Source organism: Dreissena polymorpha, chromosome 13, assembly GCF_020536995.1.
Source record: "Dreissena polymorpha isolate Duluth1 chromosome 13, UMN_Dpol_1.0, whole genome shotgun sequence".
NCBI lineage: Eukaryota > Metazoa > Mollusca > Bivalvia > Myida > Dreissenidae > Dreissena > Dreissena polymorpha.
The window spans coordinates 60,280,125-60,300,755 of record NC_068367.1 but is presented as its reverse complement, the minus strand read 5'-3'; the positions used below and the strand labels follow the sequence as shown (position 1 = coordinate 60,300,755).

At 37.1% G+C, this 20,631-nt stretch overlaps 2 protein-coding genes across 8 annotated transcripts in view; one reads left to right on the top strand and one right to left on the bottom strand.

Moving 5' to 3' along the window:
* Window positions 1–20,631, top strand: part of LOC127855998 (serine/threonine-protein phosphatase 6 regulatory ankyrin repeat subunit A-like) — a 282,105-nt gene that overhangs the window by 67,856 nt on the left and 193,618 nt on the right. The window contains exons 19-25 of the mRNA XM_052391934.1: window positions 2,117–2,183; window positions 3,609–3,696; window positions 4,555–4,638; window positions 6,541–6,686; window positions 11,381–11,460; window positions 15,293–15,375; window positions 17,995–18,086. Of these exons, the coding sequence (XP_052247894.1) occupies window positions 2,117–2,183; window positions 3,609–3,696; window positions 4,555–4,638; window positions 6,541–6,686; window positions 11,381–11,460; window positions 15,293–15,375; window positions 17,995–18,086 (640 nt within the window). The remainder of the gene's footprint in view (window positions 1–2,116; window positions 2,184–3,608; window positions 3,697–4,554; window positions 4,639–6,540; window positions 6,687–11,380; window positions 11,461–15,292; window positions 15,376–17,994; window positions 18,087–20,631) is intronic.
* Window positions 1–20,631, bottom strand: part of LOC127855999 (E3 ubiquitin-protein ligase TRIM33-like) — a 193,066-nt gene that overhangs the window by 9,750 nt on the left and 162,685 nt on the right. Inside the window, exon 2 of one of the 7 annotated variants that reach the window (XM_052391937.1) lies at window positions 976–1,058. The exons of the other annotated variants lie outside the window; for them this stretch is intronic. Within the exon in view, the coding sequence (XP_052247897.1) occupies window positions 976–1,058 (83 nt within the window). The remainder of the gene's footprint in view (window positions 1–975; window positions 1,059–20,631) is intronic. 7 annotated transcript variants of the gene reach the window in all.

Here is a 20,631-nt window from a genome sequence, read left to right as displayed (position 1 = left end):
TTTTAAAGTGAAAAATAAATGAAAATCCGATTTGGCCACTTGTTTTTTGCAAATTAAAAGTAAATTTTCGCCCTTTTCTAAAACTTGTTAGAAATTTTTTAGAAAATTGTGATGGCAGCGGTACTTCAAATGGAATAGTTATTGGGAAATCTTTATAAAATAAATATCATAGAATGCTTTAAATAATTATCTCCATTTAAATTATAAGTAAAGGTAGTTATTGCATAATTAAATATGGATTTTAAAATAACATTTTGTATCATTTTTTAACTGAACTTTCTAACTTACACTGAAATGGAATCAGATTAATAAATGATTAAACATTATTGAGCTTGAAACACAAGTATTTAATGTTTTATGAACGAAAAGAAAAGATGTGCTAAGCTTGTGTTTGTTTGAATGAAAATGATGTTTGTGCACATGAGGTTTTCAAAGCTTTTGATCCTATAAGCTGCCTAACAATCTAAAATGTGGTCACCTGACTGTAGCATTGACTGGCCTCTGTACATAGGTTTGACTGTATATTGCAATACTCAATAGATCGTTACCTGACTGTAGCATTCACTTGCCTAAATCAGCTACTTTGACCACTTGTCTTGACTGGTCTCTGTACATAGGTTGTACTGTATATTGCAATACTTGTTACCTGACTGTAGCATTCACTTACCTAAAGCAGCCACTTTGATATTGCATTGACTGGTCTCTGTACATAGGTTGTACTGTATATTGCAATACTTGTTACCTGACTGTAGAATTCACTTGCCTAAATCAGCCACTTTGACCACCCCTTTGACTTGCCTCTGTACACAGGTTGTACTGTATATTGCTATGCTTGTTACCTGACTGTAGCCTAAATCAGCCATTTTGACCACTTACCTGGACTGGTCTCTGTACACAGGTTGATTGTCAATTAGAAATAAATAAAAATCATGTGCAAAAAAAATCTTTATATAGAGTGCAGTCCTTTTTACTTACTGATGATTGTGGACATGGCAGGCATGACATATCAGCTGACTGTGGTCCTCACAGAATCCTGTCAGTTTTTCTTTCTTGTGCTCCTGACATATCTCTTGTTCAGACACATCAGTCTCAGGCCACTGGCTGATGTTTTTCTTGTCCAAAATTGCATGCTTCTTGTAAAGATAGTTATGATGCTTAACACATTTGCTACAGTAAAATTTAGAACATTCCTCACAGTAAAAATCAGCCTCCGTGTTTCTGTCATTTTCTTGACATGTAAAGCAAGAAAAGTCAAAGAATGATTCTGATCCTTTATGAATCAAACTCTCCGTATAAGAAGCCATTTTGTCACTATTGATAACTTCTTTCGTTGCTAATTTAAACCTTGAAATTCCAACTTACTAACCCATGTCAGGTGATATCCAGACATGCGATTGTGGAGCGTGTTCTACTTTAGTTGTTCAAGTGCCCTTATCTTATTACCAATAGTAATGGGTTTATAAGCAAAATGTTTACAGCATGATATGGTCTAAAGTGTAGAGCAAAGAGTTTGTATATGCTGTTGAATTTAAATAGTCCTATTGATAACCAATTCATAGACAGAAAAACACAGTGTATTTTCACTCATGGCATGAGTTTAATATCAGGGAACTAAATAAGTTTTGATGTCAAATATGAATGTAGATTACAATTAAAATTGAGTAAAAATATACACTCAATCTTAAATTGAGGAATGATAAAAAAAGAGAAATCTATTAGAGAGAACCTGCAAAAGTTAACAATCTAGTTGTAACAAATTAACAATAAAACCTTTCCCATTCCTGAGTGGTATTTGTTTTCCATATATGTATGTAGTGAAAACTTTAAAAAGTTCACAAATGATTTGGTACTTAATTGGCATTTGAAATTGTATGTTGGTCCTGTACTAAGTTTCTTCAGATCATGCCTATGGTGTTGACATTGGCTCCTTAATGGGGTTTTTACTGGCTTTAATTCTGACTTCTAATAAAACATTCTGACTTTGAAATAATTGATAAGACGCACAAGGGAATACCAGCAGTCATGTTTTGTCTTTAAAAAAGTTGCGTCTTACAACCCGGGAAAAATACTATTACACTATTTCATTAACTATAATATTACTATTGTTTTATTTCAGATGGGACCAGTGGAGAAAATCCACGACAGACTGGGCTACACCCCACTCCATTTTGCATGTTATAATGGTAATTATAGATTGCAAGACTGTGCAAATACGAACCTGATACTCATACTCATTTTGAAAAAAGGTTGGAAATCTAACATATTTAGCACAGTTTCCCGCTCTTTCCCTACATTTTGTAAAGAGTGCAATTTTGTTTCTCTTCTAGAAAAAATCTAGGTGTGCCTACAAAAATGAAAGGACATCGGCTAAATTTCATTTCTGTATATGTGAGTTTCTATCCGATTATTGAAGGGTCGCAATTATGCATCTATTTAGCTTTATGGTGGCTCCTTTGACATGGCACCAATTTACATTGCCAATATTCACAGTGGTAAATATTGTAGTTTTCAGATTGATATCAAATCAAATTTCAGCGTAAATTTCAGCTTTGAAATCCATTAGTATATGTTTAGGTATATGTTAACGTAATTATACAATTTTAGCAATTTGAGCAACATTTTACTGTATAAGTAATTATAATATTAAAAGACTGTCAATGATAAAGAAAAAAATAACAGGGAGCTGCCCCCTTCTTCATCTGCACTTCTGGTCTGCACAAAAAGTGTGCAAATCTTTTGAAATGTGATATGTATGCAAATGAAGAGACAGTGCGTAAATAGTTTAATGACAAGTGTTATGACATAAAAATTCCTAGATTTAGCAATTTATTTTGAAATATCACCCCTATGCCCCTTTAGTTAACTGTACCCTGTACCTAGTGTGATCCGAGATCTTTCTCAAATGAAGAAGCCTAAGTGATTGTTTCACATTAAAATATATATTTTTTTATTTCCGTAAGTTTAAACCTAATGAGCTTCATAAAATGGGTGAGCTAAGTAAGCATGGCTAGTCTTTCAATTACTAGCCTGGCCTGCCCTTGGTATGATTTCTTAGGCCATTCCAGTGCTTTTTTTAAATCATTTTGGGAATATAAAGTATTATACTCATGAAATTGAGAAATTTAGCATCAATTTACTATCAATTGGAGAAAAACATCAACATATATCAATTTTGAACTATTGGTGATTAACCTAACATACATATGTAATTCCAAACATCAACATATTTGTAAAATGGGTAATATAACATGGAAGTTCTTAATTTCTAGACTTCTTTTACTAAACATCGACAAGTCAAATGATCAATTATGAATTTTCAGACTGCATTTTTAAACATAAAATATAATATGACCCAGTGACTGCTATAAAATCAGTCAAAGAAGCACTGCATTCTCTCCCTACCTCATGACTCTAATGTGTGCTTTTACCTCATGTGAACTTAGTACTGGTGAACAAAGTTTGGTCAGCCTGCCTACGAAATGCACAAGTGGGTTAACAGACTATCATGATGTGACTGACAAACTGGTGAATTGATTGAAATCAAAGTAATAAACTAGCAATGCTATTGTTTTTAACATATTTTGTAGAAGTGTCATTTTCATTCGCAGGTCATGAGGCGTGTGTGGATCTTCTATTGGAAAATGAAGAACATCGAAAATTTACTGGCAACACTTTCTCCCCTTTGCATTGTGCTGTGTGAGTAAAAAAAATATGCCTTTTTTTACATTCATCAGATGATGAACTGAAAATCCATTATGATTACAATATTTGAAGATCCTTTTCTTTATGTTCACTTGGTTTTCTTGTTTGTGAGCATATGGGAAGTTTTAAATGTTAAGATTATCATTTAGATTTGTATTTTTCATCCAAAGAATTTGTTTACCCTACTTTATGAGAGATAGACATATAGATTTCCCCTTGTCCGTCCTTCTGTTTGTCCCACTTTTTTGTGTAGCACATTACTCAATAAACATATGTTGTAAAGGGATGAAAGTGTGCAAATATATGAACCAGCATGTGGAAGTGTGCACCTTAATATTTTTGTTTTTATATTTTATACATTACTGGAATTATGACCCCTTCTGTTATAAATAAAACGAATTAAATTAACTCGTGTTTGGCGTAACTGGAGTTTTCAGCAGAATATGTCCTATGTCCTACAGACATATTTCAAGTTTCATTGTAAATATTGTTGCCAGCTTTACACTCCATAAACATCTTTATAATTCATTACATTAACAAACAAAAACATTCACAAAACTACAAAATTTGGTTTCTTTATAAATTTTCATTTGAATATCAGTCCTCAAGAAAGTGGAATTTATATATATCCCCACATATTTTGGGGTTGGCTGTATGTATCACCCAAAAGTTTGACGTACTTGGCCTAAGGCCTGAAACCACAGGAGTTTGTTTGAGTTGTTAAATAGTGATGCCATCGAATGACCAAAAACTTGTAAAGACATTAAAAGGAATTGATTTCTACAATGTATGACAAACATTTCTGCTATTGATAACTTTACTGTACTATTCTGTTTTGATTGTATTGCACAGATCTAACGGGAACGACAGCTGTACTGAGCTACTTCTGGACACGCTCGGTGATTCCATAGTGGATCTTGTGGATAGCAAGGGCAGGTGAGTTGTTGGGGATGCGATAAATGATTAAGGTCTAGGGGGGTTGATCCAAAAGTTATTTGACAAATTAAATTAACTCCAACACTAATTACCAATGATGTGGCTTGTGTATATGTTTAGCAAAGCATAGCACAGAATTCTTGATGAAACCAGTAAATAGAGAAAAAAGGCTTTTGGATGAGTTATTTAGATTATATATGTTATTAATGTTAAATTAATGATTATATGCAGTACAACTACAGTGGTTAGAAAAACCTGCTTAACCCTTGTTTTCTTAGAATCTTTTTTTTTTTATGCTCCCCCCAAAATGTTTTGGGGGGAGCATATAGTCGCCGCTTCGTCTGTCCGTCCGTCCGTGCACAATTTTTGTCCGGGCTATTTCTCAGCAACTAATGACCGGAATTCAATGAAACTTTATGGGAAGCTTCACTACCAAGAGGAGGTGTGCATATTGTCAGCGGGTTCTGGTCGGATGATTTTTCACAGAGTTATGGCCCTTTGAAATTTTCCATTAACTGTACATATAGTGCAATTCTTGTCCTGGCTATTTCTCAGCAACTAATGACCGGAATTCAATGAAACTTTATGGGAAGCTTCACTACCAAGAGGAGATAGGCATATTATCAGCGGGTTCTGGTCGGATGATTTTTCACAGAGTTATGGCCCTTTGAAATTTATCTTAAACTGTACATATAGTGCAATTCTTGTCCGGTCTATTTCTCAGCAACTAATGACCGGAATTCAATGAAACTTTATGGGAAGCTTCACTACCAATAGGAGATGTGCATATTATCAGAGGGTTCTGGTCGGATGATTTTTCACAGAGTTATGGCCCTTTGAAATTTTTCATTAACTGTACATATAGTGCAATTCTTGTCTGGGCTATTTCTCCCCAACTAATGACCGGAAATCAATGAAACTTTATGGGAAGCTTCACTACCAAGAGGAGATGTGCATATTATCAGTGGGTTCTGGTTGAATGATTTTTCACAGAGTTATGGCCCTTTGAAATTTTATATAAAAAAATTATTGTCCCCCCAACTACTGTGCTCTCAAGACGTTTCCTTATATCTGAATATATAGTGCAATATTGTGACAAAAAAAAATTTGGGGAGCATCACCCGTCTCCGACAGTTTCTTGTTTAAAGACAGGCTAATACAATTTTCTCGGGTTAAAATTATCATTCAAGCAAATCATATTCAAAATCAGTCTAAGCGTGATATTTTGAATAATCATAGGATAATCTAATGTATTTATAGCATCCAGTTTTGTTGTTGTCTTAGTATGACATCATTTGTTAATCAGGTTAACAATGTTATATTTTTACACATGATGTTAACTCACCATGTCAAAGTGTATAAAAGCTGAACATGTTCACGCCTGTAATTGTTCTTTACACATGATGTTAACTCACCATGTCAAAGTGTATAGAAGCTGAACATGTTCACGCCTGTAATTGTTCTTTACACATGATGTTAACTCACCATGTCAAAGTGTATAAAAGCTGAACATGTTCACGCCTGTAATTGTTCTTTACACATGATGTTAACTCACCATGTTCATGACTGTCATCGTTCATTTCACAAATAAACTGGCTCAATGTTTAAATTGACAGACTTGTAAACAATTTCAGTGAAACATGGAATCAAATTATCGCATTTAAATGTCAAAACAGACATTTGGATCAGACTAAAAATTGTTTGTTTTTTAACATGTGTGTCATCGAATCACAAAATCATAGCATGGCATCCAAGTAAAATGCACGGGACTGTCATCATTATTTGTTGTTTCCCAGTATCACACTTTAACTTTATTCTGTTATTTCTTGTAAGAAGGACAAACAAATGACAACCATCGAAACACATGAGAAACATACAATTTGATTATTGTTAACATTGCAGGACTCCGGTGCATGCGGCCTCATTCAGGGACCAAGTGGAATCGTTGACGTTACTTCTGGGTCACCGTGCGAGCGTGAACAAAGTGGACAAGCTGGGCAGAACTCCCATAATGCTGGCAGCTTCCCAGGGGCACCTCAGCTCTGTCGGTATGTGAAAACTGGGCTTAATGCATGTGCGAAAAGTGTTGTCCCAGATTAGCCTGTGCAGTACCATCGGCTTAGCAGGGACAACACTTTCTGCTTCTATGGAATTTTTCATGTCCCAGGGGCACCTCAGCTCTGTCAGTACGGTCCATATGAGCTGCTTTTTGGGAAAACTGGGCTTAACAAACTTTCATTTAAAAGGGTTGTGATTTTTCCTCATTTCAGCCGATTTCCTTCCTTTTAATATCAAACTAATTTTACAAATAGTTATTATACCCCCACAAACGAAGTTTAGGGGTCCGTATTAAATGTCCGCTCTCTAATTCAAGTTGTTTTTATCCGATCTTCACCAAACTTGGTCAGATGATGTATCTAGATGATGTCTAGGTCAAGTTCGAGTATAATGCCTGTTCAAAAACTAGTTCACGGGGTCACTTAGTGCGTTTTAAACATTTTGCATTGGGTCCGCTCTCAAATTCAAGTTGTTTTACTCCGATTTTCACCAAACTTGGTCAGAGGTTGTATCTGGATGATGTCTAGGTCAAGTTCGAATATGGGTCATGCCGGGTCAAAAACTAGGTAATGGGGTCACTTAGTGCGTTTTAAATATTAAGCATGGTGTCTGCTCTCTAATGCAAGCAGTTTTCTTCCGAGCTTCACCAAACTTGGTCAGAAGTTGTATCTAGATGATGTGTAGGATAAGTTTGAATATGGGTCATGCCGGGTCAAAAACTAGGTCACGGGGTCACTTAGTGCATTTTAAACATTCAGCATGTTGTCCACTCTTTTATTAGCTCATCTATTTTTTGAAAAAAAAATATGAGCTATCTTCATCACCTTGGCGTCGGCGTCTGTGTCGGCGTCCAGTTAAGTTTTGCGTTTAGGTCCACTTTTCTCATTAAGTATTAATGTTAGTGCATTTAAACTTGGTACACTTACTTACTATCATGAGGGGATTAGGCAGGCAAAGTTAGATAACTCTGGCATGCATTTTGACAGAATTATGTGCCCTTTTTATACTTAGAAAATTGAAAATTTTGGTTAAGTTTTGTGTTTAGGTCCATTTTATTCCTTAAGTATCAAAGCTATTGCTTTCATACTTGCAGCACTTACTAACTATAATAAGGGGACTGTGACAGAATTATGTGCCCTTTTTATACTTAGAAAATTGAAAATTTTGTTAAGTTTTGTGTTTTGGTCCACTTTACCCCTCAAGTATCATAGATATTGCTTTCATACTTGGAACACTCGCAAACTATCATAAGGGGACTGTAAAGGACAAGTTGCATAACTCTGGTTGTCATTTTTACGGAATTATGGCCCTTTGTTTACTTAGTAACTTTGAATATGTGGTAAAATTTTGTGTTTACATCCACTTTACTTCTAAAGTATCAAAGCTATTGCTTTCAAACTGCAAATACTTTCATGCTATCATGAGGGTACTGTACCTCGCAAGTTGAATTTTACCTTGACCTTTGAATGACCTTGACTCTCAAGGTCAAATTATTAAATTTTGCTAAAATTGCCATAACTTCTTTATCTATGATTAGATTTGATTGATACTTTGACAAAACAACTCTTACCTGACAAACCACAAAAGACTCCACCCAAACCATCCCCCACGCCCCCCCGAATCCCCCCTCAATTTTTTTTTAAAGATCTAATAAATGACCATTACACTCTCACACTATACCCTCCCAACCCAACCCCCCCCCAATTTTTTTTATTTTTTAAACATGGTAAAACACAAATATTTCTTTTTATTATTTTATTTTTGAAATACCGTCCAATAATCCCATCCAAGAATACCCCTCCCCATTTTTATTTTTTTTGCATTTTTGGAAGATAATGTAATAAATGACCACACCCCCACACTATACACCCCTCTTCACTCCACCCCTCCCTCCTTTGTGATTGAAATTGAGATAGTTCCCTTCTTCTTTAAAAAGAAAAATAGATGAGCGGTCTGCTGCACCCGCAAGGTGGTGCTCTTGTTCAAGTAGCTTTCATCTCCCATCTTCACAAAACTTGGTCTGAAAATTTATCTAGATGATCTCTTTGCCAAGTTTGAACATGGGCCATGCCGGGTCAAAAACTAGGTCACGGGGTCACTTAGTGCGTTTTTAACCCACCTGAGCACAACATGCTCATGGTGAGCTTTTGTGATCGCTTTTTGTCCGTCGTCCGTCGTGCGTTGTGCGGCCTCAACATTTGACTTGTTAACTCTCTAGAGGCCACATTTATTGTCCAATCTTCATGAAATTTGGTCAGAAGATTGGTCTCAATGATATCTTGAATGAGTTCGAAAATGGTTACGTTTGCTTGAAAATCATGGCTGCCAAGGGGCGGGGCATTTTTCCTTATATGGCTTTAGTAAAATCTTGTTAACACTCTACAGGCCACATTTATTGTCTCATCTTCATGAAACTTAGTCAGAAGATTTATCCCAATAATATCTTGGACGAGTTAGAAAATGATGCTGGTTGGTTAAAAAACATGGCCGCCAGGGGGCAGGGCATTTTTCCTTAAATGGCTATAGTAAAATCTTGTTAACTCTCTAGAGACCACATTTTTGCCTGATCTTCATGAAACTTGCTCGGAAGATTTGTCCCACTGATATCTTGGAAGAGTTCAAAAATGGTAACCTTTGCTTGAAAAACATGGCTGCCAAGGGGCGGGGCATTTTTCCTTATATGGCTATATATGGCTATAGTAAAATCTTGTTAACACTCTAGAGGCCACATTTATTGTCCAATCTGTATGAAACTTGGTCAGAAGATTCATCCCAATAATATCTTGGACGAGTTTGAAAATGATGCCGGTTGGTTGAAAAACATGGCCGCCAGGGGGCGGGGCATTTTTCCTTATATGGCTATAGTAAAACCTTGTTAACACTCTAGAGGCCACATTTATTTCCAATGTTGATGAAATATGGTCAGAAGATTTGTCTTAATGATATCTTGGATGATTTCGAAAATGGTTACGTTTGCTTGAAAAACATGGCTGCCAAGGGGCGGGGCATTTTTCCTTATATGGCTATATAAGGCAATAGTAAAATCTTGTTAACACTCTAGAGGCCACATTTATAGTCCGATCTTCATGAAACTGGGTCAGAAGATTCATCCCAATAATATCTTGGACGAGTTTAAAAATATGGCCAGTTGGTTGAAAAACATTGCCACCACGGGGGCGGGGATTTTTTCCTAATATGGCTATAGTAAAACCTTGTTAACACTCTAGAGGTCACATTTATTTTCCGATCATCATGAAACTTGGTCAGAAGATTTGTCCCAATGATATCTTGGATGAGTTTGAAAATGGTTTTGGTTGCTTTAAAAACATGGCCACCAGGGGCGGGGCATTTTTCCTTATATGGCTATATATGGCTATAGTAAAACCTTGCTAACACTCTAGAGGCCACATTTATATTCCAATCTTCATTAAATTCGGTTTGGATGAGTTTGAAAATGATTATGTTTGCTTGAAAAAAATGGCTTCCAAGGGGCGGGGCATTTTTCCTTATATTGCTATAGTAAAATCTTGTGAACACTCTTAGAGGCCACATTTACTGTCCGATCTTCATAAACTTGGTCAGAAGATTCATCCAGATAATATCTTGGACGAGTTCAAAAATGATGCCGGTTGGTTTGAAAACATGGCTGCCAGGGGGCAGGGCATTTTTCCTTATATGGCTATAGTAAAACCTTGTTAACACTCTAGAGGCCACATTTATTTTCCGATCTTTGTGAAACTTGGTCAGAAGATTGTCCCAATAATATCTTGTTATCTCAAGTGAGCGACTTTGGGCCTTTCAGGCCCTCTTGTTTAACATTCAGCATGGTGTCCTCTCTCTATTTAAAGTAGTTTTCATCCGATCTTCACCAAACTTTGTCAGTTTTAGATGATCTTAAGGCCAAGTTCGAACATGGACCATGCCAGATCAAAACGAGGTCACGGGGTCATGCACTTAGTATGTTTTAAACATTGAGCATGGTGTTCGCTGTTTTTTGTGAAGACAACGTGCAAAATATTATGTGTCAATGCGGCTTGTGGGGGTATTCGTCACGTCTGTGACAAAGCTCTAGTTTACTTTGCTTGATTTATATACAAATGAAGATTTACGTTTAACCTTGTAAGGGAATAGGGCAAACTTACACTAATTGTTACTCATGTCTATCATTACAGTTAAAACCTATAAATAAACAACTATTTGTTTAGACCAATGAAGATATAAGCACCATTTGTAGCCTGTATATATGCAATCTCTGAGGTATTTTTAATTAGCCTAAGATTTTTTATATCCCCCAGTCTATACTGGGGGACATATTGTATTTTCCTGTCTGTTGGTTTGTTGGTTTGTTTGCATCAAACTTTTACTTTTGGCCATAACTTTTGCAATATTGAAGATAGCAACTTGATATTTGGCATGCATGTGTATCTCATAGAGCTGCACATTTTGAGTGGTGAAAGGTTAAGGTCAAGGTCATCCTTCAAGGTCAAAGGTCAAATATAGTGGGGGGAAAATAGTGTTTCACAAACACATCTTGTTTAATTGTTAAGTCTAAGAATGTATTGTTAAATATGGGCATTGTGGGTAAAGTGTACGCCCAGATTAGCCGGTGCAATCTGCACAGACTAAGCAGGGACAACACTTCCACTTGTATGGAATTCTGACAATTGTTTGCCATTGATTTCAGAGCTGCTGTTACAGAGTCACGCTGATCTGACTATCATAGATGACACACAGAATACCGCACTGCACTATGCCTGCATGCATGTAAGTGTCTTATGTCAGACCAAAATCGGGACATAATTTGTATGAGCCTATGAAAGAAGTTTGAAAGGGGCCATGCTTGAGTCACTCTTTAGGTCATGAGTCAGTCAGTCAGTTTGTTGGTCAGTTTGTCAATATTTAAAAAATTGAAGATGAAGTATTAACTTCTCGTAACTGTTGCTATAGATACCTAATTTTGTTGTGTACTACAAACCTTCCATACAAAAGTTAATATGTTGTGGTTTTATGCCCTGGTAGGGTGGCATATAGCAGTTGAACTGTCCGTCTGTCAGTCAGTGCGTCCGTCTGAAAACTTAAACATTGCCCATAACTTTTTCAATATTGATGATTGCAACTTGATATTTTGCATGCATGTGTATCTCATGGAGCTGCACATTTTGAGTGGTGAATGGTCAAGGTCTTCCTTCAAGGTCAAAGGCCAAATATATGGCTTCAAAGCGGCACAGTAGGGGGCATTGTGTTTCTGACAAACACATCTCTTGTTATTTCAATGTCAATACATCCACGCTTTCCATGCTATCCAAGTCGGTTATGCCTGCATATAATGCCTGCTATTTTTTCTTGCAGAACAAATTATTTACATAAAATGCATGTGCACAGTTATTATCTATTAGACTTGTTTCTCCTTATTTGAACGTTAATATTCTTATTTACAGATTTCCCTATTATACCTATGTTGGTATGCAACAATGTTAATAACAAAGCAATAATTTTATAGTAATACCATATTAGGGGAAGGTAAAGAGAAAGTTGAATACAGTTTATAATTCAAATATTCAAATATATTACAAAAAGGAAAGTTGAATATTTGAATATTATTATGCCCCCCTTCGAAGAAGAGGGGGTATATTGCTTTGCACATGTTGGACAGTCGGTCTGTCGGTCGGTCGGTCCGTCCACCAGGTGGTTTCCGGATGATAACTCAAGAATGCTTGGACCTAGGATCATGAAACTTCATAGGTACATTGATCATGACTCGCAGATGACCCCTATTGATTTTGAGGTCACTAGGTCAAAGGTCAAGGTCACAGGTGAAGGTCACAGTTACTGGAAATAGGCATTTTAAGGATTTAGCATGGTTCAAACAAGGGAAACAAATGCCATTTATGCATGTTCTTTTTGTTACAGCATTTGCCTCCCTTAAATTCATTTAAAATCTCATTTTACAGCAGAGATTCCAAATATGACCTGTAAATGAGCCCCATATTTACTGCCAGTGCTAGGTTACCTTTTACCATTTGATCATTCTTAAGTATTGTTATTGTAATGCTATGTTAGCGTTACCACCACCACCACCACCACCACCACCACCACCACCACCACCACCACCACCACCACCACCACCACCACCACCACCACCACCACCACCACCACCACCACCACCACCACCACCACCACCACCACCACCACTGTTCACAGTAACAAAAAACATATTCACACAATGGCTGCCACTACAACTTATAGCCCATATAGGGGGGCATGCATGTTTTACAAACAGCCCTTGTTAAAAGTGAGATTAGTAAAAAACCCTTATATGTTAAGGGTAATGACTTACGTGTTTCCAAACGGTCACCTTTATAGGGCCACATAAAAATAAAGGGTAAAACAATGTGCTTTACAGTTAAAAATGAGACAAAACAACTAAATTTGTACAAAAAGTACATAATTATGCCCCCCTTCGAAGAAGAGGGGGTATATTGCTTTGCACATGTTGGACAGTCGGTCTGTCGGTCGGTCGGTCCGTCCACCAGGTGGTTTCCGGATGATAACTCAAGAATGCTTAGACCTAGGATCATGAAACTTCATAGGTACATTGATCATGACTCGCAGATGACCCCTATTGATTTTGAGGTCACTAGGTCAAAGGTCAAGGTCACTGTGACCCGAAATAGTAAAATGGTTTCCGGATGATAATTCAAGAACGCTTATGCATAGGATCATGAAACTTGATAGGTAGATTGATCATGGCTCGCAGATGACCCCTATTAATTTTCAGGTCACTAGGTCAAAGGTCATGGTCACTGTGACCCGAAATAGTAAAATGGTTTCCGGATGATAACTCAAGAACGCTTATGCCTAGGATCATGAAACTTTATAGGTACATTGATCATGACTCGCAGATGACCCCTGTTGATTTTGAAGTCACTAGGTCAAAGGTCAAGGTCACGGTGACCCGAAATAGTAATATGGTTTCCGGATGATAACTCAAGAACGCTTATGCCTAGGATCATGAAACTTGATAGGTAGATTGACCATGACTCGCAGATGACCCCTATTGATTTTCAGGTCACTAGGTCAAAGGTCAAGGTCACGGTGACCCGAAATAGTTAAATGGTTTCCGGATGATAACTCAAGAACGCCTATGCCTAGGATCATGAAACTTGATAGGTACATTGATCATGACTCGCAGATGACCCATATTGATTTTGAGGTCACTAGGTCAAAGGTCAAGGTCACGGTGACCCGAAATAGTAAAATGGTTTCCGGATGATAACTCAAGAACGCTTATGCCTAGGATCATGAAACTTGATAGGTAGATTGACCATGACTCGCAGATGACCCCTATTGATTTTCAGGTCACTAGGTCAAAGGTCAAGGTCACGGTGACCCGAAATAGTAAAATTGTTTCCGGATGATAACTCAAGAACGCTTATGCCTAGGATCATAAAACTTGATAGGTAGTTTGATCATGACTGGCAGATGACCCCTATTGATTTTCAGGTCACTAGGTCAGAGGTCAAGGTCACGGTGACCCGAAATAGTAAAATGGTTTCCGGATGATAACTCAAGAACGCTTATGCCTAGTATCATAAAACTTCATAGGTACATTGATCATGACTGGCAGATGACCCCTATTGATTTTCAGGTCAAAGGTCAAGGTCACGATGACCTGAAATAGTAAAATGGTTTCTGGATGATTACTCAAGAATGCTTATGCCTAGGATCATGAAACTTGATAGGTAGATTGATCATGACTTGCAGATAACCCCTATTGATTTTGAGGTCACTCGGTCAAAGGTCAAGGTCACAGTGACCCGAAATAGTAAAATGGTTTCCGGATGAAAACTCCAGAACGCTTATGTGTAGGATCATGAAACTTGATAGGTACATTGATCATGACTGGCAGATGACCCCTATTGATTTTCAGGTCACTAGGTCAAAGGTCAAGGTCACAGTGACCCGAAATAGTAAAATGGTTTCCCGATGATAACTCAATAAAGCTTATGGCTAGGATCATGAAACTTCATAGGTACATTGATCATGACTCGCAGATGACCCCTATTGATTTTCAGGTCACTAGGTCAAAGGTCAAGGTCACAGTGACAAAAAACATATTTACAAAATGGCTGTCACTACATCTGAGAGCCCATATGGGGGGCATGCATGTTTTACAAACAGCCCTTGTTTCTGGATTTGTTCCCATGCATACTGTTTATCGATGTCCTGTCATACTACAAAAGACATTTATGTGAAACATGATTGTAAATTATATTGTTTTCTTTGCAAAAATTAAACTCATTTAAATAATATTTAGAAGTGCCATTAGTTTAAACATTTGTTTTAGCTTGATTTCATCTAAAGCTTAGGGCTTTTTGAAACCCTCTAGAGTCCGTTTCCTGGGTGAAATCAGTACTTGATGTCTTTGGGTATATCTAAAGAACACTCTCACAGTGGGGATCGAACCTGTGTTCTCCTGGTCGCTAGGTGGTCACTATATCCACTAATGATGGTGACCTTTTGAAATGGAGATATTTAAGAACATCATTTAATGAGGATGGAGTTCTATTCTTAAAACTTTTGTTGTCTTTTCCAGGGGCATGAAGAGGTGGCCTTAATCTTGCTGGACAAAATAGACGACCAAAATGTGATAAACAAGCCAAATAATGATATGAAAACGTAAGTTGCAACTTGCCAGGTGTTTTTTTTGCTCATCTGAAAATGAAGTGCTCATGGTGAGCTTTAACGGTCACCTTATGGCCGGCTTCAGGCATTCATTGTGTGTCATTTATTGTTTGCTGTCACCTTTAAGCTTGTTACCACTCTGGAGGCCACATAAATGACGCATTTATGAATTTTGATGAAACTTTGTAAGAATGTTTGTCAACCTGTTATGCACATAAGGTTGTCCAAAATCAGTCAGCAAAATTGTGTTTCCCTTGGATTTCTCCTTAATCCCGCCCCTGAATGATGAAGATCATTTACATCTATTGGATTTTATGAGATGTATGATTGAGAAATTAATAATTGATCAGATGTCATACTACAAACACAGTAAAAATATTTTGCTGATAAATGGATATTAAAAGGAAACCAAAAATTGAACCATTGCGTACCAATTTTGTGTGACTATATTTCAATATTGAGCATGAATTTTGAAAATGTGTTCCCATGGGCATTTAAACGTGCATTCCATAAAAAAGTGATTTTTCTGATCTACCTTATTTATTAGCATAGGCTCTGCCCAGGATCTCATGTTGTTCTATGTTTTACAGGCCACTACACATAGCTGCCAAGCAGGGTTTAACTCCGATGGTTCAGGATCTCATGTTGTTCTATGTTTTACAGGCTACTACACATAGCGGTGAAGCAGGGTCTAACTCCGATGGTTCAGGATCTCATGTTGTTCTATGTTTTACAGGCCACTACACATAGCAGCGAAGCAGGGTTTAACTCCAGTGGTTCAGAATCTCATTGTGTTCTATGTTTTACAGGCCACTACAGATAGCGGTGAAGCAGGGTTTAACTCCAATGGTTCAGAATCTCATTGTGTTCTATGTTTTACAGGCCACTACACATAGCGGTGAAGCAGGGTTTGACTCCTATGGTTCAGGATCTCATTTTGTTCTTTGTTTTACAGTTCACTACACATAGCGGCTAAGCAGGGTTTAACTCCGGTGGTTCAGGATCTCATGTTGTTCTGTTTAACAGGCCACTACACATAGCGGTGAAGCAGGGTTTTACTCCAATGGTTCAGGATCTCATGTTGTTCTGTTTTACAGGCTACTACACATAGCTGCTAAGCAGGGTTTAACTCCGATGGTTCAGGATCTCATGTTGTGCTATGTGAAACAGGCCACAACACATATCGGTGAAGCAGGGTTTAACTCTGGTGGTTCAGGATCTCATGTTGTTCTACATGTATGTTTTACAGGCCCCTGCACATAGCGGCAAAACAGGGTTTTACTCCGATGGTTCAGGATCTCATGTTGTGCTATGTTTTACAGGCCACTACACATAGCGGCGAAGTAGGGTTTAACTCGGTAGGTTCAGGATCTTATGTTGTTTTATGTTTCATCCCATCATCAGACATGCATTGTCGAAATAAACCACTGTGGTATATATTTTCCTTTATTTCGGCAATGCTGAAATATAGCTATCACGCGCGGCGGAGGATGGTCAAATTATTCGGAATCAACTATACAGTAATCATTTTTAGTAAAATCGAATCAGATTCAACAAAACAAACAATTTGATATTAAGATGTAATATATTTTAAACACAAAATGCAACTCAAAAAGCAAAAAAACAACAACATTATTTACAAATATTAAGTGCGCATACTCGTGACGTCATTATTAACACGTCATACGACACAATTCATGTTCTTTCACGCTTAAGCTGCAGTTGTTTAGTGTGTTTTTTTCATTATTACTTTATTATCGGGGACGTAGAGGTATGATAAACAGAAAAACAGGTTAGTTACTGATCTTTTTGTAATGTATTAGGCTCGGCACGATTAAAATAATAAAACAATGTTTGCTTAAAATAACTTTAGGATTTTCTGTGTAGTTCTATTCTCCTATACTATTTTTAAAGAAATAATTTACAACTAAGTAAATTTATGGGATAAATCGAATACTAGGTCGGTGCTGAATAAAGCGAAGTTTATTTTGCTCCGCATGAAAATCTGAACCACTCACTAAGGCTCGTGGTTCAGATTTTCTAAGCCTCGCAATATAAACTTCGCTTTATTCGGCACCAACCTAGTATTCTCTATTTACAGGCCACTACACATAGCTGCAAAGCAGGGTTTAAATTCGGTGGGTTCAGGATCTCATGTTGTTTTATGTTTTACAGGCCACTACACATAGCTGCCAAAGAGGGTTTAACTCCTGTGGTTCAGGATCTCATGTTGTTCTATGTTTTACAGGCCACTACACATAGTTGCAAAGCAGGGTTTAACTCTGGTGGTTCAGGATCTCATGTTGTTCTATGTTTTACAGGCAACTACAGATTGTGGCAAAGCAGGGTTTAACTCTGGTGGTTCAGGATCTCATTGCGTTCTATGTTTGACAGGCCACTACACATAGCGGCGAAGCAGCGTTTAACTCTGGTGGTTTAGAATCTCATTGTGTTCTATGTTTTACAGGCCACTACACATAGCGGCGAAGCAGGGTTTAACTCCAATGGTTCAGGATCTCATTGTGTTCTATGTTTTACAGGCCACTACACATAGCGGCGAAGCAGGGTGTAACTCCTATGGTTCAGGATCTCATTGTGTTCTATGTTTTACAGGCCACTACACATAGCGGCGAAGCAGGGTTTAACTCCGGTGGTTCAGGATCTCATCTCTAAAGGGGCCAGTCTCACAGTAGTTGATAACAAAGGTAAATGTGCTGCTTAAAGTTAGAATATCAATTACAGCAATGACATACCATTCAAGCGATTGCAGCACCTTCATCAAAAAGGATCCTTCTTATCATTGTATGCCAGATTCTTATGTCTAGTTCCTACACAGATGCAAGGGGATGTTATAATGCACTAAGGAAATAAACTAGCCCCAAAGATATTGATTTCTATGTACACAGATAAACGCTTGCACTTGCGCAGAAAAAATAATGATTGCTTGTGCTATCGATTGAAATATTTTTGACAAAGTTTAAATGGGATAAGACAGAATGCATTCACACAGTTAATATGAAAATCTAAGTTCCTTCTTTCTTTTTTAGCGCTTTATTATTATTTGGTTATTGATATTACAAGTGTACAACATTTGAATGCTCCCCTGTGGCGTTGAAAGTGAGTTTGTGGGCATGTAATACAAAATTCTTTATGTATTTCCCAGAAATATTTAAAGATCTAAGATACTTATGGTAGCAGACCACAGTAGACACACACTCTCTCGGAGCCGCGGACGCCTTCTTGATCTCCACCACGCTCAATTCAGAAAACAACGAACCTGCAATCATAAAAACACATTCACTGCACACAAGTATTCTGAAACTTACATTTAAGATAAAAAAGAGCATATGGAACCTGAACAGGTGATTCTAATGACAAAAATGAAAGAATGACAAGGCCGCAAAAAGGGGCTTCAAAATCAACTTTTTACCATGTATGAAAGTGGCTGGGGACGAATGAAACGTAATGATAGCCTGCTTTTGGAATGATATTTTTACACCCAAAACATAGCACAACCCATCAAACCATGAATAAATACCAGGTATCCAGGTGGTTTTCGCGCAATAATTCACAGCGTGACCCTACTAGCGATTTCAGCTTAAAAAGAACCCAAAATACAATATGCCTACCGCAGTTGCCCTTCCTGAGTAACAAAGAACACAACAACAACAAGAGGTCATGACCCCACAGTTTCGCATTTGAAAATAGTCATATTCTTAGGATTTAATGCAATTTGGGGGTACAATAAGACCTATTACCCTCAAATTTGACATTGAAACCAACCCTTTCCCAATATTTCACTTTTTGACCGGGGCCAATTCGCATATTTCTGCTTCCTACCGTGTACTGCTACCTATGATATGAATTGGATAAAACATGTGTCTTCTCTATAGATTTTATATTTTCCGGTGCCTCTTTTATATTTTTGTTCTGAGAGCGTGTATTATTACCATATTAGATTTTACTGTAACTTGAGATACTAAGTACAGTACTTGCCTGATGTATTTCTTCCAATGTTATTTTGCATTAAGTTGCCCTGTGTGTTAACTTGTGCCAGTTGCGAGGGTTAGTTTGTTTTTTCTTTATGTCTATCTCATAGTCCTTGTGTTAAGTCTATCTCATAGTTCTTGTGTTTTTTTGTTCTTTTAAATCAGAAATTAGATGAAAAACAGCATTATGTATTGATCAGGGCTTAGCATATAATGTTGATACTTAAGACCAATTACTATAGGAACATTATTTATGTTCATAAAGATTTATTTTATAAATAGGAGGTTGCTCTGATTAAATGATAAATTGCTAAAATAGGCTGCATCTGAAATATGTTTATAAACAGGTTGTAAAATTGCAAATTGCTTTGGTTAAAAGGACTTGTTCTGAAGTTAAGCTCTTTGCCTTTATATGAATATTTTCTCATGTCTTATTTATATGTATGCTCTAACTGGCTATGGAATCTTTGTATGTTGTTACAAATCTAAATAATAAAATTACATCACTATCAATTATGAAACTGTTCCTTTAAAAGTATTTACATCTAATCCTGTTTATATGTATAATCATTTTCCCATGACATTATATGAACCAAGTGATGTGAAAAATGGTTTTATGCCATCTAATCATGTTTATATGTATAATCATTTTCCCATGACATTATATGAACCAAGTGATGTGAAAAATGGTCTTATGCCATCTTATCATGTTTATATGTATAATCATTTTCCCATGACATTAGATGAACCAAGTGATGTGAAAATGGGTCTTATGCGCAGTCTGGTCAGGATCTACCCTGTCCGCAATAAAGGCACACAAAGTTTAGTGGTCTCATTAGCAGACTGAAAACCTTCTGACCATACTGCGCCAATGTGCAGGCTGGTTTTGAGCTATGCTGGCCCAGCATATGTCATAAGACCCATTTTTGCACACTTCTGATATGATCTTTCAATATCCTGCTCTAATTGGCTTTGCATGCTTAAAGTGAAAGTCATTGACACATCCGTCTGTTTTGATGACTTCATGTGTGTATTATGTGCCAGATTTTTCCATGACACACTCTGTTATACCATCTTTTAACCCTTTCCCACTTAGAATCAAATTGAAAATGCTATTTGCAAAAAGCATAAAACCAGAACAGCCTGTGAGTAACTGGCAGTCTGTTCAGGTTTTATGATGTTTGCTGCTCATCGGTATCTAAGGATTGGAAAGAAGCCTAAAACTTGAATCTATTATGGAAGGTCTTCATTTAAATTTAAC